Raw genomic sequence first — 23,996 nt, 5'->3', positions numbered from 1 at the left:
GAGACATAGATAGGATGCAGAGCTGGGCTGAGAAGTGGCAGATGGAGTTTAACCCTGAAAAGTGTGAGGTTGTCCATTTTGGAAGGACAAATATGAATGCGGAATACAGGGTTAACGGTAGAGTTCTTGGCAATGTGGAGGAGCAGAGAGATCTTGGGGTCTATGTTCATACATCTTTGAAAGTTGCCACTCAAGTGGATAGAGATGTGAAGAAGGCCTATGGTGTGCTCGCGTTCATTAACAGAGGGATTGAATTTAAGAGCCGTGAGGTGATGATGCAGCTGTACAAAACTTTGGTAAGGCCACATTTGGAGTACTGTGTACAGTTCTGGTCGCCTCATTTTAGGAAGGATGTGGAAGCTCTGGAAAAGGTGCAAAGAAGATTTACCAGGATGTTGCCTGGAATGGAGAGTAGGTCTTACGAGGAAAGGTTGAGGGTGCTAGGCCTTTTCTCATTAGAGCGGAGAAGGATGAGGGGCGACTTGATAGAGGTTTATAAGATGATCAGGGGAATAGATAGACAGTCAGAGACTTTTTCCCCGGGTGGAACAAACCATTACAAGGGGACATAAATTTAAGGTGAAAGGTGGAAGATATAGGAGGGATATCAGAGGTAGGTTCTTTACCCAGAGAGTAGTGGGGGCATGGAATGCACTGCCTGTGGAAGTAGTTGAGTCGGAAACATTAGGGACCTTCAAGCAGCTATTGGATAGGTACATGGATTACGGTAAAATGATATAGTGTAGATTTATTTGTTCTTAAGGGCAGCACGGTAGCATTGTGGATAGCACAATTGCTTCACAGCTCCATGGTCCCAGGTTCGATTCCGGCTTGGGTCATTGTCTGTGCAGAGTCTGCACGTCCTCCCCGTGTCTGCGTGGGTTTCCTCCGGGTGCTCCGGTTTCCTCCCACAGTCCAAAGATGTGCGGGTTAGGTGAATTGGCCAATGATAAATTGCCCTTAATGTCCAAATTGCCCTTGGTGTTGGGTGGTGGTGTTGGGTTTGGGTGGGGTGCTCTTTCCAAGAACCGGTGCGGACTCAAAGGGCCGAATGGCCTCCTTCTGCACTGTAAATTCAATGATAATCTATGATTAATCTAGGACAAAGGTTCGGCACAACATCGTGGGCCGAAGGGCCTGTTCTGTGCTGTATTTTCTATGTTCTATGATTTCCATTCGAAAATGACAATACTAATACGCCAAGTTAACTTAATAAATCAGGATTGCTTGCTTTTTTAGAAGAGACAAAGTTACTGTGGACAATTTGGTATAGGCCGACCACTTAAGTTTTCTAAATGGTCAGGTCAAATGCCATTTACCAGGTGTCCATGGCACCAATTATTTAACCAAACCTTGGAGAGAATCCTTGGTTCTTGCATCTGGGTCCCTGCATGACCAACAGTTCTAAACTATGAAGGAATAATTACCGCATGCTTAACCTGTATTGGATTTATGCTGTCACTGGAAAAGGATGGGAAAATACTTCATTCCTTGTCCCTTCTCAGCACAGTCCCCAAGAACTATGTGCAAGTTACTACTGGTACACACCAAATTGCTCAAGTATCTGAATCAACAATTAGGACAGGCAAAAGAACAAAGGAAAGTACAGCACAGGAACAGGCCCTTCGGCCCCCCAAGCTTGCTCCCACCATGCTGCCCGTCTAAACTACAATCTTCTACACTTCCTGGGTCCGTATCCCTCTATTCCCATCCTATTCATGTATTTGTCAAGATGCTCCTTAAATGTCACTATCGCCCCTGCTTCCACCACCTCCTCCGGCAGCGAGTTCCAGGCACATGCTTTTTTGAATCAATATCTTATTCCCTTGAACATAGCAAGGCAATTATACACACTAGATCAACTTATAACCATTTCATAATCATTCTGATAATGAGAAATCCTACCTGCAGGAGAATAAATTTGTCTTCAGTGGAGAAAAGAACCACTGTGTTGTGCATTGTATCATCGTCGTCGTCGTCGTCTTTACTTGGAGACGTATCCACTCCTGTAGACTGAGACAGAAAACAGACAGTTTAGCACTAGAAAATCAGTGTGAATAGACATTCAAACCAGTTCATTTTTAATGATTTCCTGTTAAGTGCCTGAATTTTCCTCAGCCGATGAAATGGTTCGAGAAAAAATACGATTTCTCTTTGAATATGAGACAGCAAAAATGTCCCATTGTTTAATCAAAAAAGATCAAGTCCAGCGGTGTGTGCACACCACATCTGTGACACCAGCATGTACGATGCATGCTGCAAGTGCCACGTTAATGTCATACATGTGCATTCTGGCTCAGTTTTCAGTAGCAATAGAAATTAAGTGGAATCTGGATAATTAAAAAAAGAACTTGGATCAGCTTTAGCTACTGCGGTGAGGGCATAACTCATCATATCACAGCAAAGCTCAATTTTCCATTCCTAATTTGATATGGAGAAAGCAAAGCAGATCACCGAATTAACAAACTGAAGGCTGACTTCATCAATCAACGCCATTTCCTTATAGCGCCAACAATTGTTATTGCTCTACCATCACTGTGGCAGGTCAGTGGCTGAAGCTACAATAAAAATATGCCGCATCAGATCTAAGTGAGTTTACTGGTGGGTTAAAACTGGTGCCTATGAACTATATTAGTAATTGTGGATCATTTAGCTTTATTGCACATATTTTTTTTTTTAAAAATCCTTTGCTTGTTTTAAGTCTTAGCAATGTTCAAAAAAAACTTTACCCAGTTTTTATCTACATTGCTTTCCTCTTGCTTCGTAAATGTAAAGTTGCTGGGTTATATGGAAATGATGACCAAGGACTAACAACTGAACAGTTTATTTTGGGTTCTTAAGCAGCCCTTATATATGCTGTGTGTGTGCCCATGCTGGGGAGAACTTCTGCGCTATCGACACTTCCTGTGTACAGGTCATGACAACATACACATGAACACACAAGTCTACATCCTCCCCATTTTAGTTAGACACCACGTCACCGACATGCATATGACAATGTTGGATGGCGGTAACAGACATTAACTGTTTACAATGTACAGAGCACAAACTTGAGCCACCTATACAAAACACTAAGCCAGGACATTGTCCTTGAGCTTGGTCTGCTCAGGCACCCAAGCATGTAATTTTACCAGTTGGCGGTGCTGAGGATACATCCAGGTTGTTGCCCACAGGGTGGATGGCTTTGGGCATGCCCGGGATGTGCACAGTAGCTGCAGGGCTTGTTGCATTGGTGTCCTTCCCCACCGGTGCAGGAGCGTAGGTTGTTGACTCGATGTGTCGAGCTCTGTGACAGTTGCTGGTGCTAGTTCAGGTACCTGCAACAAATTACGCTGGTTCTGACGTAGAAGGCACCATCTGAGTCAACCGCACAGCTGTTTGGTTGGGGTGGGACATGGTGGTGGACGCTGCCAGTTTTGTCATGGCCGCTGCCAGCTTTGTCATGGCCGCGCGTGGTCTGCATTCTCATGGTTTGGCCTGGTTCTAGAATACAGAGCCTGCGGGCGTTAGTGTCATTATATCGTTTCCCTCTGTCGCAGTTTCATGAGGGCTCCACCCACATTTGTTTCCACTCTGGGTTGCAGAAGGGCCTTGGCAACCATGATCATGGTTCTGGTACGTCTGGAGAGCATTCGCTGTGCTAAGGAGGGAAAGCCCTGTCTAAGCAAATTTCACAGATCAAGTTGTGTGGCATAGAAATAGTTGTCACGGAAGCATTTTTTGAGGAGGTGCTTTGCTGAACATGCTGCCCGCTCTGCCAACCATTCGATTGTGGGGCTACTGGTAATGTGTTCAAAGTCCCATATATGTGCAAAGTCCTTGAACTCCCTGGGGACGAACTGCCAGCGTTGTCGGTCATCACCCTCTGGGGAATGCCATGTGGAACAAAATGTCTCTTCAGCTTTCCAATCACGGTGGTGTCGGGCAGATAGTCGACTTCTTACCATCCTGAGTCAATAAGGATCAGATGCGGTTTCTCATTCCATTCAAATATATCTGCTGCCATGAGCGACCATGGAAGGTCTGGGACCTCATGCAGATGCAGTGATCTTTGGTTTGATGAAGCTCGAGTGCGTTGCATGGTACACATCTGGACACTTCCCTCTGGACACTTCCCTTTATGTTCGCGTACATTGAGGGACAGTACATGGTTTCATTTCCTCTCCACGTTGGTGCTTCCAGCCAAGTGTCCTTGGTGGAGTTGCTGGGTGTAGTATCTTTGCAGAAAAGTGGGGATGACGAACTTGCCGTAGTGTGAACTCCTCTCTCAAGGTGTAGAAAGTGCAGAGCACATGGGGAAGCGTTTTTGACCTCACGGGCCATCTTGACATAACATCGTGGAACTGCCCTGAACAGCTTTAAGTTCCTCAATTTTGCAGAACAACAATACTTGATTCAACAGGATATCAATGCCCTCCTCATGGTCTGCTTGTGCAGTGGTGGGTAGGTAAGCCCTGAAGAGGGTGCCAGTGAGGTATAGTTCCTTACTGCACTTGAAAATGGCACAGACGACTTCCGGGTGCGGCGATGACCAGCTAAGTCGCACGTTTCGGCAGCTCCCGGTGGAACAGACTTTTGGGCTCTTGACAGGAGCCCCAACGGCAATTTTAACGGCTAAAAACACTGTGCGGTAAACCAGAAGGGAACCCCTCCTGGACACGGATGGAAAAAGGAGAGGAAAGTGGCCGGATTGCGGTGGATCCTCTAGAGCAGCGGCAAGGAAGGCAAGCACAAAGCAAAATGGCGTCGGAAGGTGGCAGTTTAATATGGGGCCCTGACCAACAAGAGTTCCTGCAGCGCTGCGTGGAAGAACTTAAAAAGGAGATGAAGAAGGAGCTGTTGGCCCCGATATTACAGGCGATTGAAGGGCTAAAGGAGGAGCAAAAGACCCAGGAGCAGGAGCTTCGGGTCGTGAAGGCAAAGGCTGCTGCGAATGAGGACGAAATACAGGGCCTGATGGTGAAGACAGAGATGCACGAGGCACAACACAAAAGGTGTGTGGAAAGGCTGGAGGTGCTGGAGAATAATGCGAGGAGGAAGAATTTAAGGATTCTTGGTCTTCCCGAAGGTGCAGAAGGGGCGGACGTCGGGGAATATGTGAGCACGATGCTTCACTCGTTAATGGGATCGGAGGCCCCGACGGGCCCGTTGGAGGTGGAGGGAGCTTATCGAGTTATGGTGTGAAGACCGAGGGCTGGAGAAATTCCTCGAGCCATAGTGGTGAGATTTCTCCGATATAAAGACAGAGAGATGGTCCTCAGATGGGCAAAGAAAACCCGGAGCAGTAGGTGGGAGAACGCGGTGATCCGCGTATATCAAGATTGGAGTGCGGAGGTGGCGAGAAGGAGGGCAAGCTTTAATCGGGTCAAGGCGGTGCTGCACAAAAGGAAGGTTACATTTGGAATGCTGAGGTCATTGTTATTTGTGTTGTTATAATATTGTGTAAAGGATGCACAATGTACTGTGTTGGTTGACCAAAAATTTTCAATAGAATATTTATTTTAAAAAAAATTTGGAATGCTGCAGCCGGCAAGACTGTGGGTCACACATCAAGGGAAACACCACTACTTTGAAACGGCAGAAAAGGCGTGGACATTTATTGTCGAGGAGAAACTGGAATAAGCGGGCTAGAAAAAGAACGTTTGGGACAAAGTGGTGGGGTGATTACGTGGGGTGAAGGGGGGGGGGGGGGGAAAAGGGGGAAGAGATGATTTCCCAAGTTGTTAATCCTGCGACCCTGTAATTTTTCTCTCTTCCCCATGTCGTGGGGGAGGGGGAGGGAGGATGAGGAGCTGGGGGCGCCGGCCATTGGGGGCGGGGCCAAATGGGAAACGCGGGCTTTGTTCCCGCTCTATGGTAATCATGGCGGGAACAGGGAAGCAGGAAGGAGGGGGCCTCGCACAGTGGGGGCCGAGGTCACCGGGGGGGGGGGGGGGGGGGGGTAAGGCGAGGTCGGCCAGAGTTTGCTGACTTCTGGGAGCAACATGGGGGGTGCAATTACGCTAGAAATGGATCTAGCGGGGGGGGGGGGGGGTTAACTGGGTTGCTGCTGCTGGGGAGAAGGGGGAGCTGGTATGGGGTGGGGTGGTCGGGGCGGGAGGGCGCCGTCGGGGGGAGATACGGCTACGTGGGAACCGGGTGAGGAGCTGGATTGAAAAAGGAGATGGGTAGTCGACATGGGGGGGGGGGTAAAGAGCCCCCCAACCCGGCTGATCACGTGGAATGCGAGAGGGCTGAACGGGCCGATTAAGAGGGCACGGGTACTCGCACACCTAAAGAAACTTAAGGCAGATGTGGTTATGCTGCATCTGAAACTGATAGACCAGGTCAGACTACGCAAAGGATGGGTGGGGCAGGTGTTTCATTCGGGGCTAGACGCAAAAAACAGGGGGGGGTGACTATATTAGTGGGAAAGCGGGTAATGTTTGAGGCAAAGACCATAGTGGCAGATAGTGGGGGCAGATACGTGATGGTGAGTGGCAGATTGCAAGGGGAGGCAGTGGTTTTAGTGAACGTATATGCCCCGAACTGGGATGATGCCAATTTTATGAGGCGTATGTTGGGACGCATCCCAGACCTAGAGGCGGGAAAGTTGGTAATGGGTGGAGATTTTAATACGGTGCTGGACAGATCGAGGTCCAGGACCGGAAGGAGGCCGGCTGCAGCTAGGGTGCTCAAGGACTTTATGGAGCAGATGGTAGGAGTAGACCCCTGGAGATTTAGTAGACCTAGGAGTAAGGAGTTTTCGTTTTTCTCCTATGTCCACAAAGTTTATTCACGGATAGACTTTTTTGTTTTGGGAAGGGCACTGATCCCGAAGGTGACGGGGACGGAGTACACGGCTATAGCTATTTCGGACCACGCCCCACATTGGGTGGACCTGGAGATAGGGGAGGAAAAAGAACAGCACCCACCCTGGAGAATGGACATGGGATTATTGGCAGATGAAGGGGTGTGTTTAAGGGTGAGGGGGTGTATTGAAAGGTACTTGGAACTCAATGACAATGGGGAGGTTCAGGTGGGAGTGGTCTGGGAGGCGTTGAAGGCAGTGGTTAGAGGGGAGCTGATATCTATCAGGGCACATAAAGGAAAGCAGGAGGGTAGGGAAAGGGAGCGGTTGTTGAAAGAACTTTTGAGGGTGGACAGACAATATGCGGAGGCACCGGAGGAGGGACTGTACAGGGAAAGGCAAAGGCTACATGTAGAATTTGACTTGTTGACTACGGGTAATGCAGAGGCACAATGGAGGAAGGCACAGGGTGTACAGTACAAATATGGGGAGAAGGCGAGCAGGTTGCTGGCCCACCAACTGAGGAAAAGGGGAGCAGCGAGGGAGATAGGGGGGTGAGAGATGAGGAGGGAGAGATGGAGCGGGGAGCGGAGAGAGTGAATGGAGTGTTCAAGGCATTTTATGAAAGATTATATGAAGCTCAGCCCCCGGAAGGGAAGGAGAGAATGATGTGCTTTCTGGATCAGCTGGAATTTCCTAAGGTGGAGGAGCAGGAGAGGGCGGGACTGGGAGCACAGATTGAGACGGAGGAAGTAGTGAAAGGGATTGGGAGCATGCAGGCGGGGAAGGCCCGGGGACCAGACGGATTCCCAGTGGAATTCTATAGGAAATATATGGACTTGCTGGCCCCGCTACTGATGAGAACCTTTAATGAGGCTAGGGAAAGGGGGCAGCTGCCCCCAACTATGTCAGAGGCAACGATATCGCTCCTCCTAAAGAAGGAAAAAGATCTGCTGCAATGCAGGTCCTATAGGCCCATTTCCCTCCTGAATGTGGATGCTAAGATTCTGGCCAAGGTAATGGCAACGAGGATAGAGGATTGTGTCCCGGGGGTGGTTCAGGAGGACCAAACTGGGTTTGTGAAGGGGAGACAGCTGAACACAAATATACGGAGGCTGCTAGGGGCAATGATGATGCCCCCACCAGAGGGGGAAGCGGAGATAGTAGTGGTGATGGATGCCGAGAAAGTATTTGATAGAGTGGAGTGGGATTATTTGTGGGAGGTGCTGAGGAGATTTGGCTTTGGAGATGGGTATATCAGATGGGTACAGTTGCTGTATAGGGCCCCGATGGCGAGCGTGGTCACGAATGGACGGGGGTCTGATTATTTTCGGCTCCATAGAGGGACGAGGCAGGGATGTCCTCTGTCCCCGTTATTGTTTGCACTGGCAATTGAGCCCCTGGCCATAGCATTGAGGGGTTCCAGGAAGTGGAGGGGAGTACTCAGGGGAGGAGAAGAACACCGGGTATCTCTGTATGCGGATGATTTGTTGTTGTATGTGGCGGACCCGGCAGAGGGGATGCCAGAGATAATGCGGATACTTGGGGAGTTTGGGGATTTTTCAGGGTATAAATTGAACATGGGGAAAAGTGAGTTGTTCGTGGTGCATCCAGGGGAGCAGAGCAGGGAAATAGAAAATGTACCGTTGAGGAAGGTAACAAGGGACTTCCGGTACTTGGGGATCCAGATAGCCAAGAATTGGGGTACATTACATAGGCTTAATTTAACGCGGTTGGTGGAGCAGATGGAGGAGGACTTTAAGAGATGGGACATGGTGTCCCTGACACTGGCAGGTAGGGTGCAGGCGGTTAAAATGGTGGTCCTCCCGAGATTCCTTTTTGTGTTTCAGTGCCTCCCGGTAGTGGTCACTAAGGCCTTTTTCAAGAGAATCGAGAAGAGTATTATGAGTTTTGTGTGGGCCGGGAAGACCCCGAGAGTGAGGAGGGGATTTTTGCAGCGTAGTCGGGACAGGGGGGGGGGTTGGCACTACCGAGCCTAAACGACTATTACTGGGCCGCCAATATTTCAATGGTGTGTAAGTGGATGGGAGAAGGGGAGGGAGCGGCGTGGAAGAGACTGGAGAGGGCGTCCTGCAGGGGGACTAGCCTACAAGCAATGGAGACGGCACCGTTGCCGTTCTCACCGAAGAAATACACCACAAGCCCGGTGGTGGTGGCTACATTGAAAATTTGGGGGCAGTGGAGACGGCATAGGGCAAAGACGGGAGCCTCGGTGCGGTCCCCGATAAGAAATAACCATAGGTTTGTTCCGGGGAGAATGGATGGGGGATTTGGAGCATGGCAAAGAGCTGGGGTAGTACAACTAAGAGATCTATTTGTAGATGGGACGTTTGCGAGTCTGGGAGCGCTGACGGAGAAATATGGGTTGCCCCAAGGGAATGCATTTCGGTATATGCAACTGAGGGCTTTCGCGAGGCAACAGGTGAGGGAATTCCCGCAGCTCCCGACGTAGGAGGTGCAGGATAGAGTGATCTCAGAGACATGGGTGGGGGATGGTAAGGTGTCGGACATATATAGGGAAATGAGGGACGAGGGGGAGATCATGGTAGATGAGCTGAAAGGGAAATGGGAAGAGCTGGGGGAGGAGATCGAGGAGGGGCTGTGGGCCGACGCCCTACGTAGGGTAAACTCATCGTCCTCGTGTGCCTCGTGATACAATTTAAGGTGTTACACAGGGCGCATATGACTGGAGCACGGCTCAGTAAATTTTTTGGGGTAGAGGATAGGTGTGGGAGATGCTCGAGAAGCCCAGCGAATCACACCCACATGTTCTGGTCATGCCCGGCACTACAGGGGTTCTGGGTGGGGGTGGCAAAGGTGCTTTCGAAGGTGGTGGGGGTCCGGGTCGAACCAAGCTGGGGGTTGGTTATATTCGGGGTTGCAGAAAAGCCGGGAGTACAGGAGGCGAGAGAGGCTGATGTTTTGGCCTTTGCGTCCCGAGTCGCCCGGCGCAGGATATTGCTTATGTGGAAGGAAGCCAAACCCCCGGGCGTGGAGACCTGGATAAACGACATGGCAGGGTTTATAAAGTTAGAACGGATCAAGTTCGTATTAAGGGGTTCGGCTCAAGGGTTCACCAGGCGGTGGCAACCGTTTGTCAACTACTTCACAGAACGATAGAGGGAATGAAAAAGAAGAAGACTACATTGTATATGTATAGACACTTGTTATAGGTAATGTATATTGGATTGTTGGATTGTATCTTTGGAGAGTAACTATTTTTGACAAGGCAGTTGCCACTTAGTTTTGTTTTTGTTTATATATTATTTATTTATCTGTTTAAAATTGGCCACGGGTATTTATATTGCTTTGTTGTTGTTCAAAAGAAAAACTATGTACTGTTATGTTTGGCCACAAAATTTTGAATAAAATATATTTTAAAAAAAAAAGAAAATGGCAGACTGTAGCCTGGGCATTATCCACAAGCGTGGTGATGCAGTGTGAAGAGGCTTTTTCAGGTTAGTGATGAGCGGCTGGTGATCAATTTCAACCTCGGCAAGGCAGCCATAGACAAAGCCACGAAAATTCTGACATGTGAAGACTAAGGCAAGGCTCCTTCGTGCTCTGGGCATTGCCAGTTTCAGCGTCTGCCATTCTGGACACAGACTGTGCGGAGACATTTGCTGATAAGAGCACAGGTGCTTGAGCTGTAAAGTACTGTAATACCAGAAGGACTGAAAGTAGATGTTTGAGTTTGTTGAATGCGGTGTGGTGTTCCTACCAGCACCATTCTACACCCTGGTGGAGAAGCTACCGGAGACGTCCAATCACTTCACTGTAACAAGGAATGAACTTGGATAAATAATGTGTCATACCAAGGAAATGCTGCAGAGCATGCTGGTCTTCAGAAGTGGACATTTGCCGTCTGGCCATTGTCTTGTCCGGATCTGGCTTCACATCATTGCCGGTAAGCAGGTGGCCCACATAATACACCTGATTGATCCGGAATCTGCATTTAGCAGGGTTGAGCTTCAACTGTAGGGTCCTGATTCTGTCAAGGATCAAACGCAAATGTGCATCATATTCTTGTGTTGTGTGACCCAAGACAGGATGTCATCAACGATTATTTCACAAGGTTGCCCTGCAAAACAGGCTGTTCCATAAACCTTTGGAAGACCTCACTACCAGTGGAGAACCCATTGGGCATGTGGGGGAACCAGCCAGTATCTGCCTACCGGAGGCAAAATGAATCTAGTGAGCTTTGAAGATACTTCATCCAGCGAGATTTGCCAAAATCTGCACTTTGTATCCAGGATGCTGCAAACATTAGCGCTGGGCATGTCACCCCTGACCTCTTCAACGGTTTCCATACGGTGATGGGGGCTCAGAATCCAGGATGCTGCAAACGTTAACGCTGGGCATGTCACCCCTGACCTCTTCAACTGTTTCCATACGGTGATGGGGGCTCAGAAGTGCTTTATTCAGGTGAACTGGGTTGATGCAGATCCTGACTGTGTCATCTTTCTTTACTGCAGCTACCATTGCAGGAACCCAATCTGTGGGGGCTGTAACACCCAATCTAGTCAATCGGTCCAATTCTTCGACTACCTTCGGTTTCCCAGCAATGGGTACTCTTCGTGAAGCACGGACAGCAGGTGTCACCGAGTCATCCAGTCTCTCGTGATATATGATGGGCAGCTTCCAATAATATCAGTCGGACAGGTCCTTGTATTCTACATTTCTGGGGCTTGGGTGCTTCAATGTGCACATATCTGGCCCAAAGGTGGATTAGCCATTAGAATGCTGTCCTGGAGACCCAACAACAGTTTCACATCTTGGTCGACTAGGCGGAATTGGAATTTGCCTGCATGGGGTGCAGGGTGGCTACGCCCTTCATGTTTATGCGTGGAATACATTTATACATCCGCTATATGTAACGAGATTTACCTTGGTGGTGGAATCTAGTGTAGCACCAGAATCAATTTCCCGCAGCAGCAGCTTCAACTGAACATGGCATTTTGCTCCGATGTTGATTTTGACATTCAATTTTACATTGCAGTTAGCAATATTTAACGTTGTAAATATTTCATCTTCCCCAGTGATAAAGTCAACACTGTTGCAGTAGAATGTTTTGAGTGCTCTGGTTGTTTTAATTTTACTGCCAGCTCGTTCACTCTGTTAGCGTTCCAAACTTTGGAGAGGTAGCCAGCTGCAACATGGCTAGTGGTAGTGACAAGTTACTGTGGTTTGGACCTGCAACACTTGGCAAAGTGATTCCATTCACCTCAGTTGTTGCAGCGTTTATTAAATGCAAACACACGCTTCTTTTTAGTGGATTCTGGACGTTGCAGTTTGGGCAGGTTGTTCTGTATCGAGAAAACCTTGGTTTCTCTCTTTAATTCCTTGGTACTTCTCTCTGACTGCTCATTTAGCACGCAAATACTAACGCCGGATTCTAACATGAGGGTTTTTTTTCTCGGAGCAACTTCTTGTGCATTCCACACACAGTGCAGTCTCTTGCGAGTTCATCAGTGAGAGCATCGAACGCATGTTTGCGCCAGAATTTTCAAATTCAAGGCATACAATACCGTGGTGGGGGGGTGTGTATTTGTTTGAATTTTAAAAACATATTACCTAAGGGTCCTCTTGGTCTTCCTTCCCTTGGAAGACAAAGGATTCAGATTTTCTGACCGCCTTTGAGCCTGCTGATTCACAGTGTGTATGATCTTCAGTGTGTACCGTCTTCGATTTATCAGACACCGGCGTAACAGTAGACGTGCCATCCTTTTTCAAACTTCTTCTAGTTGTCGGCAATGTTTTCGTCAAAGATGAATGGGTCGATGCGGCGACATCTTTGTGCCATCTCAGCCAGCTCCTTACACCATGTAAAATTGCTGGGTTGTGTGGAAATCACCAAGGACTAACAACTTAAAATGGTGTACCTAGAATTCTTTGGCAGCTCTTACGTGCAGTGTGTTTGGCCATGCCGGGGGGGGGGGAACTCTCATGTAACCAACATGTCACTTCCCATGTACACGTCATCACAACATACACATGAACACAGTCTACAGTTAATATACAAGATAAAACTGGAGGGAAAACCCCAACATTTTTGAAATAGACAACACAAATTGGCTTTAATGTTCCTCAAGTATGAACATAAAGAAATTGATATCCAGTGAACACATTTGGCCAAGTTATTATCCAACTTGTAGCATTTTCAATCCCTTTTACGTCATCTAACATATACTAATCTGAAAGGTGGGCTTCTCAATTCCACCCATGCTGCTCTGCCATAACTACCGCGTATTAAATGCATAAAAGTGAAGATTGCCTGGGTCTCAGTATGCCTATGGAGAAGGACCTTCCTTTCAATAAGCATATTCTTCGAATGGCTCAAGTAAGATTTGTGAATAAATCACTACAGGGAAAATGTGGACACAAATTTACATAATTTTGTGGCACAAGTATACATACTAACCCTTCCTGATTCAGAACAATTACCAAAAAAAATTACAAGTGATTAATTAGGCTGCAACTGTTATTCAAAATAACCCATTCAATTCGGTTACCCAAACCATATAATTCTTACCCCTAAAGACTCCAAGATTCCAGATACAGACTTCAAACGTGATCTCCCTCGTCCTCGCCCAACATGTCCACCACCACGAGGCCGCTTTTTACCTGGAAAACTGTTGCAACGGCCCTGTTGAAGCAAAGTATTTCACAATTTCCAGAAAGGTTGAAACTTCACTGGGAAACTAACTTTTTTTAAAGTCAGATTACATATCTTTGGCTGCAGTTTTCCAAATACATTGGATAGTGTCATCAAATTCGGAGGGGAGGAATAAAAGGGAATTACAAGCAGTCCCTTCTTTCTCAAAATAGCTTTAAATCACATGATCTTTCCCCTGTGCTGCTGTTCTGGCCTTCACATCCAGAACACCCATGGCTGATAGCAGCAGCAACTTTTATTCACTTAATATTGCTTTGACGACAATGGAAAAGCATACGCAATAGCCAAATTAATTTGAAAAAACTAGACTTGAATTTATATAGCATATAATCAACTCTCTCAGGTACATATCAAAGCACGTCATATATAATAACTTTGAAGTACACTGGCGTACTTGGGAAAACATAGCATGAATTTGGAACACAGAAACGTTCCACAAGCAGCAAGATGACGACTCATGGCGCATCCAATACTAGATGTCTGACGAGCACTGTTTTCTATCTGCCTTGTGACCCCTTCATTGTCTGTTAAGCGTTTGGTCAGCATACATGTACACGGTAATGCTATGCCTGCAGATGATGCTACTGAGAGTCAGCATATAGATGACAAGAGCAGGGGGTTCCAGAGGTAATGGTGCAATGGCATGAAAATAAACCATAAGTGGTTCCATTAAACATATTTGATTGCAAGCAGAACATTTCCAATGTAGACAGTCCCATCGAACTGAACAATGGAGATGTGGCCATGGAAGAGTACGTGATCAGTGGTGCCCATTACTAACGGGTCAATAAAAAAGTAATAGGTCTGATAGAGGTCTGCCATGGTTGAGTGAATAGCCATCTCATTGGAGTAACAATATTATGGGTCCAAGACCCACTCCAGGGACTGGAGTACAAATTCTAGACTGGCACATCAGTACTGTACTTGGGTACTACAGTACAGTGTCTCGCGGTGTCTTTTGGATGAGACAGGTGAACGGTTACGCAGCACTTTTTGAAGAGGCACATTTTTTATCCAATGCACTGGCTAATATTTATCCATGACACAAATTTACTGTTGGTGGAATCTTGCTGTGCACTAATTGGCTGCTGCAGTTCTTACATTACAACAGAGACTTCAAATAGTTCTTGGAAGCGGCTGCAACGCTTGCTTTGAGAATGCCCACGGTCATAAAAGGGACTATATAAACTCAAGTCTTTCCTTCTATAATGCAGCAGTCACGGTGGATGTCATTTCTGACTTTGATTTGGACCATTTTGATGAGGTAGATATGGAAAGCTGAATGGAGATTCAAACACAATCTGTGGCACAGATTTTTGGATGCAATATGTTGAAGCAAGGGAAAGGGAAGTTACAGATGCAGTAGTAGTTTGTAAGGGCTGAGGGTGGGTTTTTTGATGAGGGGTACTCATAGTTACTTTGAAATGGAGCCATAAAGTGCACAGTGAAAGAAACATTTATAATTAACTAGCATGTATTATATCCCAGAAAGCCAGTTGGTGAAAGATGGCACTGGAGTCAATCTTCATTCAGTGTTATGTTGATTCAGAGAGAAACATTACACCTCCTAACTCACCCCCACCAGTTTCAATTAGTGAAACCACAGTTATGGCCACCTCCTGCAATACTATTAACAGCACTGGTGGTGGGGAGGGGAAAGAGACACCAGGAAGGGAAGCTGGCTGACATGTCACTCGCACAACATTAATCACATTAATTCACAATTCTTTTACAAAATGGAATCCGTTCCTTCCATTCAACTACCGGCTAAAAACAAAAACTTTTCTTCCTCCCTTACCTGTTTAACACGAGGCCGACCTGGTGAGAATCGCCGCTTCATTATAGCAGGCTTGCCAGATTCACCCTTCATCATACCAGGGTCAGCTGGCAGGGAATCTTCAGTTTCTGTTAACCGCAGGTCAGAGTTTGACTTCTCAGCCTCTTCTTCCACCCTTGGAGAAGTATCATCTGCTGCTGTCATACAAACATCCATGGAAGCCAGGCCTGCATCACGGTCCAAAGTAACTGAATAATCGGGTTCTAAGCAGGTGCTGTTCGAGTCAGTTTGACTTTGATTTGACATTTCTTCCACAATCTCAGATTTAATGAACATGCTACAGACAGGGTCTGTGCTCACAATATCCTGCACCTCCATTTGAGCATCATGCTCAGTCTTTAGCTTATTTACTGCAGGTACAACCTCCATAGGGGTCACATTATCATTAATTTCCATCTCAACAGGATTATCCCTGGTCTCCATCCCATCTGAAACAATATCAGAAACTCCACCTTTCTCTGTGAAGCAACAAGTAGAGTCAGCAGGAATGTCAGAGAGTTCAGTTTTGTCTGTTTGGATTTTGTCAGTCTCCTGCTTGATCGAAACCGAGGAGGCACAGTCTAACTGTGCTTCAGCAGAATTACTGGCAGAGTCCATCAGGTCAGAGTCTGTGACAAGATGACTGGTTTTTGACTCTCCCGAGATGGAACTAGTGGGACTAGAACCCAAGTCTGCAGGAACACTAGTCGCTACCTGGTCTAACACAGAAACTGAGCTCTCCATTTTCACATCCTTCTCCTGTATAATATCCTCCAGTTGGTCTGTTGTATCCGAACTAAAATGTTCTGGTAATTCTTTTTCTGCAGAGAAAGACGCCACTGAACCTTTAATGCTCTCAGAATGAGAAGCACCCTCCCCGGTTTCCGAGGTCGGATGAACCTCTGCATTTTGAGAAGAATTGAATCCCTCATCGGGTTTCTCACGTTCGAATTCTTTCACTGCAGACAAGTCTTCAACTCCATCTTCCTCAGAAGAATCAGGAGATCGAGATTCTACCTGCTCCTTGGTGCCAACTTCTGATGCTCGTTGTTTGTGAATTTCTGTTTCCATGCTACTGCTACTATTAATGGCATCTATCAAAACAAAATAAAAATTACCGCTCCGCCATTGACCTTCTATTGCCTACCTGCACAACCAATTTTTCTAATCCTTTATTGCATTCATAGTAAATTGGAAAAATTAGCAATGGCAAATTTCTCAAAGACAAAAAACACAATTTAAGATTGGGGAATGAAGGAGGAAAAACAGTTACTGAAATCATTGGAGCGTCAGAACATATTGCAACATAGTTACATAAGGGTCACGTTGCAAGTGTGCAAGGTGGCCACGTGTAAAGCACATTTCACAATATTTGAAGGCTTCACTTGCAATGCTTCCTCCTGCCACTTCAGTGAAGCACAGCTGCAAATTTTAATTAATTCTTGATTAGCGCTCACTGTTTAATAAAAATAAATTCTGCCCATGTCACCCACAGCAGCGAATTGTGGAATCAAACTTCCTTTGAGTTCATCGTCTAAGCGGACACTCCAATTCAGTATAACAGGAATGCTACGCGATCAGATGCTGGATTAAATTGAAGCGGTTTCAGTCCATCAAGTGAATGTTAAAAATCTCATGACACTAATAAGAGAGCAGCAGGGCATTTTCTTGCTGTCCTGGTCAACATTTTCTCGCTGTCCTGGTCAACATTTTCTCCCTCAAATCAATGCCACCAATAAACACGGGCCATTGAGAAACATGGGCCATACCTCTTGTTCCTCTTTGCAGAGCATTGAAAGTACAGCACTGCTGCCCTATTCTACAAATAGAGGATTACCTAATGCATGGCCGACTGGCAGAGTCCATCAGGTCAGAGTCTTTCATAGAATTTCATAGAAAAAGAGCTTTGACAAAGGGTCATCTGGACTTGAAATGTTAGCTCTTTGTTCTCCTTACAGATGCTGCCAGACCTGCTGAGATTTTCCAGCATTTTCTCTTTTGGTTACAGAAGGATATAGATCAGTTGGCGACTTGGGTGGAGCGATGGCAGATGGAGTTTAATTCGGACAAATGTGAGGTAATGCATTTTGGAAGGTCTAATACAGGTAGAGAATATACAGTGAATGGCAGAACCCTTAAAAGTATTGACAGTCAGAGAGATCTAGGTGTACAGGTCCACAGGTCACTGAAAGGGGCAACACAGGTGGAGGGTAGTCAAGAAGGCATACGGCATGCTTGCCTTCATTGGCCGGGGCATTGAGTATAAAAATTGGCAAGACATGCTGCAGCTGTATAGAACCTTAGTTAGGCCACACTTGGAATATAGTGTTCAATTCTGGTCGCCACACTACCAGAAGGATGTGGAGGCTTTAGAGAGGGTGCAGAAGAGATTTACCAGGATGGTGCCTGATATGGAGGACATTAGCTATGAAGAGCGGTTGAATAAACTCGGTTTGTTCTCACTGGAACGAAGGAGGTTGAGGGGCGACCTGATAGAAGTCTACAAAATTATGAGGGACATAGACAGAGTGGAAAGTCAGAAGCTTCCCCCCCCCCCCCCCCCCCCCCAGAGTGGAAGAGTCAATTACTAGGGGACTTAGGTTTACGGTGCGAAGGGTAAAGTTTAGAGATGTGTGAGGGTAATGGGAGCCTGGAACTCCCTGCCAGAGGTGGTGGTGGAAGCAAGTACAATAGCGACATTTAAGGGGCGTCTCCCCCCCCCCCCCCCCAATTAATGGGCAATTTAGCGTGACCAAACCACCTACCCTGCACATCTTTGGGTTGTGGGGGCGAGACCCACACAGACACGGGGAGAATGTGCAAACCCCACACGAACAGTGACCCAGAGCCGGGATCGAACCTGGAAGCTCGGCGCCGTGAGGCAGCAATGCTAACCACTGCCCCACCATGCCACCCGACCGTGCCGCCCTTTTAAGGGGCACCTTGACAAATACATGATTGGATGGGAATAGAGGGATATGGGCACCGGAAGTATAAGAAGGTTTTGACTCCTGCTGGGATGTGGTTTCCACTGCATTGGTCACCCTCCAACATTTCACCCAGGTGGTCTGTACAGTGCACAACAGCAGGTTTTAAATCTGCATCAGAGACATTGCAGGCAAGCTCGGACCCATTCTAGGTCACACTCCATCTCGTTCTTCCATTGCCACTGGATCAGTATTCTAGAATTTCATACCCAATGCTATGAAAGTGCAATCACAACAAGGATTGCAACAGTTTACAAAAGAAAAGGTCAAACTGATATTTTGACCAGTAAAACATCATAACGATTTATCTTTTCCAATGGAAAGAATTCACTTATACAGATGATTTTGACGCCATTCGAAAATTAAAGGATATCAAAAATTAATAGATTGTTGCAAGTCCAAGGCATATCTTAAAACTGATAAACGCCCCAATTTAAAAGCATTTCTCACCCTCCTGTTTGTGAAATGAGTCTCCAGAAACACATTCACTCGTCAATTGTTCTTCTGGTTCCATGTCCTTTCTCTGCCTTTCAGTCCATTCACTTTCTTTTATTTGTTCTGCACAACAGGGAGTAACATTTTTTTTATAAATAATTCAATTTTAAAATATCCTCAAACTTCAGCAGCCGTCAACTGTACTTCGATTTGGCAGCACGGTGGCACAGTGGTTAGCACTGCTGCCTCACAGCGCCGAAGTCCCAGGTTCGATCCCGGCTCTGGGTCACTGTCCGTGTGGAGTTTGCACATTCTCCCCGTGTCTGCGTGGGTTTCACCCCCACAACCCAAAGGTGTGCAGGGTAGGTGGATTGGTCACGCTAAATTGCCCTTTAATTGGAAAAAATGAATTGAGTACTCTAAATTTACTTTTTTTTTTTTTTAATGTACTTCGATTTAGACACTATGAACACAACGGTGTGACTCATTGAAGCATGAATTTGCACTGCCATAAATATTCAGACACAAGTTCGATCCTCACATTACTAATTTCCCGATCTTAGCAACACCACTGGAGAAGCCGTACTGAATTCACCTTATGGCCTCTGTGGTATGCCTATATTTGCGATCTCAAAGCAGACTTTTTAAAAATTCATTTACGGGATGTGGGCGTCGCTGGTTCGGCCAGCATTTATTGCCCATCCCTAGCTGCCGTTGAGAAGGTGGTGGTGAGCTGCCTTCTTGAACCGCTGCAGTCCCAGACGCGGAGGTACACCCACAGTGCAGTTAGGGACGGAGTGCCAAGATTTTAACACAGTGACAGTAAAGGAATGGCGATATATTTCCAAGTGAGGATGGCAAGTGGCTCGGAGAGGAACCTCCAGATAGTGAGGCTCCCAGGTCCTGCTGCTCTTGTCCTTCGAGAAAATAGCGGTCGTGGGTTTCGAAGTTGCTGCCTCAGGAACCTTGGAGAGTTACTGCAGTGCAGCTTGTAGATGTACACATCCTTCATCAGTGGTGGAGGGTTTGAATGTTTTGTGGAAGGGAGAGCAATCAAGCGGGGCTGCTTTGTCCTGGGTGGTGTTGAGCTTCTGGAGTGTTGTTGGAGCTGCACTCATCCAGGCAAGTGGAGACTATTCCATCACACTCCTGACTTGTGCCTTGTAGATGGTGGAAAGGTTTTGGGTTTTTTTGGGGGGAGGGCATACGGGTCAGGTGGAGAGTTACTCGCCGTTGCAGTCCTCGCCGTTGACCTGTTCTGGTAGTCCGTGTTAATATGGCCAGTCAGTTCAGTTTCTAATCAATGTTAACTCCCAGGATATTGACTGTGGGTGAATTCAGCGATGGTAATGCTATTGAATGTCAAGGGGCGATGGTTAGATCCTTTCTTGTAGGAGGAGGTCATTGCCTGGCACGAACGTAACTTGCCACTTGTCAGCCCAAGACTGAGCATTGTCCAGGTCTTGCTACATAAGGACATGGACTGCTTCATTATCTGGGAAGTTGCAAATGGCGCTGAACATTGTTTGCAGATGACTGCACATCCCCATTTCTGACCTAATGATGGAAGGATGGTCATTGATGAAACAGCTGAAGATGGTGGGCCTAGGACACTATCCTGAGGAACTCCTGATGTGATGCCTCGGAGTGGAGAAGATGCACGCCAACCACCACAACCATCATCCTTTGTTCCAGGAATGACTCTAACTGGGCTATTTAACTGTCCACCACCATTCATGGCTGGATGTGGCAGGACTGCAGAGCTTAGATCTGATGCATTCGTTATGGAATCACTTAGCTCGGTCTATTACTTGCTGCTTATGCTGTTTAGCACACAAATTAGTTCAGTGTTATACCTTCACCAGGTTGACACCTCATTTTTCAGTATGACTGGTGTTGCTCCTGGCATGCTCTCCTACACTTTTCACCGAACAAGGGTTGATCCCCCGGCTTGGTGGTAATGGTAGACTGTGGGAATAGCCGGGCCATGAGGTTGCAGATTGTGGTGGAGTACAATTCTGCTGCTACTCTACAGAGCCTCAAGGATGCCCAGTCTGGAGTTGCTAGATCTGTTCCAAGTCTATCCCATTTAGCACTGTGGCAGTGCCACACAACACAATGGAGGGTATCCTCGATGTGGACGGAACTGCATATTGATTACTTCTACCAATACTGTCATGGGCAGATGCATCTGCAGCAGGCAGGTTGGTGAGGAGGAGGTCAAGTATGCTTTCCCCTCTTGTTGGTTCCCTCACCGCCTGCTGCAGTCCCAGTCTAGCAACTATGTCATTTAGGACCTGGCCAGCTCGGTCTGTGGTGGTACTACCAAGCTACTCTTGGTGAGGGACATGGAAATTCATAGTGGTGCCTGGGATGTTATCTGTAAAGCATGATTCTGTGAGTATGACTGTCAGGCTGTTGCTTGGCAAGTCTGTGAGACAGCTCTCCCAACTTTGGCACAAGCCCCCAGATGTTAGTAAGGAGGACTTTGCAGAGTCAACAGGGCTGGGTTTGCCATTGTTTCCGGTGCCTGGGTCGATGCCGAGTGGCCCATCCGGTTTCATTCCTTTTTTGTGTTTTCGTAGCGGTTAAATACAACAGAGTCTCCCACATCGTTGTGGGTCCGGAGTCACATGCAGCTAAGCATGGCAGATTTTCTTTGTTGAAGCAGATGGGTTATGACGACAATTGACAACGGTTTCATGGTCACTATTAGACTTTTAATGTCAAATATTTTATTGGTGGAGGGAGAGAGGGAGTGAGAGTGAGTGAGGGGAGAGTGGGAGCCCGATCAGATTACTCACGTGGAATGTTAGAGATCATGAGTGCTCATGAGACCAAGTTGCAGAATACCAATAAAAGGCTCGGTTAACAGAGGAAAGAATCCTGAACGTCAAAAATGTTGCTTCTTCAGCTGAAGCTCGTATTCATTCTTTGGAAAACCAGCTAACTGGCATGTCAGAAATAGTAGAATCATAGAATCCCTACAGTGCAGAAGACGACCATTCAGCCCATTGACTCAGCACCAAACCCTATCCACTCACCCAACCACCCCTCGCTACACCCGTAACCCCATAACCTAACCTGCACATCCCTGGACATCAAGGGGAAATTGATCATGGCCAATCCACCTACCCGCACATCTTTGGACCGTGGGAGGAAACCGGAGCACCAGGAGGAAACCCACGTAGACACGGGGAGATTATACAAACGCCACACAGACAGTCACCCAAGGCCGGAATCTAACCCGGGCCCCTGGCGCTGTGAGGCAGCAGTGCTAACCACTGTGCCCTCTTTCAAATCCTGGAAGATTTGGAGAACTGGGGTCAGAGAAAGAATATCCAAGTCATCAGTCTGCCTGAGGGAATGGAGGGCAAGGAAATTTAGTTCCAAGAACTGTTAGGATCCCAGACAAGAACCCACTCACCTGCAATTTGTAAAACTGAGAGGAAATGTTCTGCACCACAGGAGTGATAACACTGACCCATAGGTTCCCTTTATGTTAAGACAAACTTTTAACACAGAATTAACCACATTAGCAACAAAGAAATAACTTTACAGTTACAACAGTTCTCAAGCAAAAGGGAAAACCATAACTTACCCCCTAAACCCGTCACTATATTTCAATTAACCAAACCAATATATGGCAAATATCACTCATTAATAAAGTTAACAACCAGGTTACTGGACTTCCGGTTGCGGCTTTGCTGAGCGAAGTCGCACGCTCGGCAGCTCCCGCCAGAAACGGATTTTGGGGCTCTTTTGAGGCACCCGGCAGCATTTGTTCGACGGTTCCCAGTGTGGGACGGTGACAGTATGATTTCCCCGGCACTGTGTAGATTGGACCATGAGTGGAGCGGTGAAAAAAGTAATTCTGGTGCAGCGGAAAAGTGCGAGGGAGGAAAGCCAAGATGGCGGCGGGTGGAGACCAGGCAGCGTGGGCGCAGTGAGCGCAAGAGCAGCAGGAATCGCTGCTTCACGGAACTGAAAGCAGAGCTAGCTCTGCTTCACGGAACTGCAAGCAGAGCTGCTGGAGCCGATGAAGGCTTTGATCGACAAGCTGGTCGAGACCCAGAAGGCCCAAGGGGCGGCGATCCGGGAGGTGCGGCAGAAGGCCTCGGAGAATGAGGACGAGATATTGGGCCTGGCGGTGAAGGTGAAGGCGCACGAGGCGCTGCATATGAAATGGCAGGAGAAGTTAGAGGACATGGAGAATCGGTCGAGGAGGAAGAATCTGCGGATTCTGGGTCTCCCGGAGGGAGTGGAGGGGTCGGATGCTGGAGCATATGTGGTCACGATGCTGAACACGGGAAGGCACCAGCGCCCATCAACGAGGCCCCTGGAGCTGGATGGGGCCCACCGAGTCCTGGTGAGGAGACCCAAGTCCAACGAACCACCGTGGGTGGTATTGGTGCGGTTCCACCGCTTGGGGGACAGGGAGTGTGTCCTAAGATGGGCAAAGAAGGAGCAGAGCAGCAGGTAGGAGAATGCAGAGGTCCATATATACCAGGACTGGAGCGCAGAGACGGCCAAGAAGAGGGACGGGTCCAATCGGACTAAGGCAGATTCTGCATCGGAAGGGGGTGAAATTCGGGATGCTGCAGCCGGCGCGACTGTGGGTCACGTTTAAGGACCGGCACCATTACTTTGAGACGCCAAAGGAGGCGGGACCTTTATTCAGGCCGAAACGTTGGACACGGACTGAGCGTCAGTTGTGAGGGGCGGTCGCGGGGGGCTACTGTGGTTTGGGGGATGTTGTATTCTGTGTTGTTTCCTTGGGTGCTAGGTGGGGTAGGGTGAATTGGTTCGAAGTGGGGGTTTTGTGAGTGTGGGCATCGGTGGTTGGAAGGACGGGCCCCGTTGGGGGAAGGGGAGATGGGAGGCCCAAGGTGGGGGAGCTGGGATTAGGCCGCAAAAAGGAGATGCGCCAGAGAGGGCGGGGCCGGTCTGATGGAAAGCGTGGGCTTTTTCCAATGCTAGGGAAGGAAGGGGGCGGGGGGCTACCACACTGGGAGGTCGATGGAGGGGCGGGAGTGGCCGCGGTCAGGAGTCAGCTGACTTACGGGGTGCTAGTGGGGGGGGGGGGGGGGGGGCAACGCAGCTGGGGAGGGGGGGGGGGGGGGCAGAGAGAGAGAGAGACTGGGTTGCTGCTGCATTGGCCAAACGTGATCTGGAGTTTGGAGAGAGAGTCGGGGCGGTGGTCTGCCGCTGGGGGGAATGGAGAGTGTGAGAGGCACGGGCACGTGGCTGGCCTAGAAAAGGGGATGGCTA

The 23,996-nt window shown here is 47.8% G+C and overlaps 1 protein-coding gene across 21 annotated transcripts in view; it reads right to left on the bottom strand.

The window, feature by feature from the left end:
• The window catches only part of kmt2d (lysine (K)-specific methyltransferase 2D), a 306,604-nt gene that overhangs the window by 184,253 nt on the left and 98,355 nt on the right, over positions 1–23,996 (bottom strand). For all 21 annotated transcript variants that reach the window (XM_072493795.1, XM_072493792.1, XM_072493808.1 and 18 more), the window contains 4 exons: positions 18,741–18,848; positions 15,286–16,397; positions 13,344–13,457; positions 1,906–2,013 (listed from right to left, as the gene is read on the bottom strand). In XM_072493795.1, the coding sequence (XP_072349896.1) occupies positions 1,906–2,013; positions 13,344–13,457; positions 15,286–16,397; positions 18,741–18,848 (1,442 nt within the window). The remainder of the gene's footprint in view (positions 1–1,905; positions 2,014–13,343; positions 13,458–15,285; positions 16,398–18,740; positions 18,849–23,996) is intronic.

The sequence above is a fragment of the Scyliorhinus torazame genome, chromosome X (genome assembly GCF_047496885.1).
Source record: "Scyliorhinus torazame isolate Kashiwa2021f chromosome X, sScyTor2.1, whole genome shotgun sequence".
Taxonomy (NCBI): Eukaryota; Metazoa; Chordata; class Chondrichthyes; order Carcharhiniformes; family Scyliorhinidae; genus Scyliorhinus; species Scyliorhinus torazame.
This window is presented reverse-complemented; position numbering and strand designations above follow the sequence as displayed.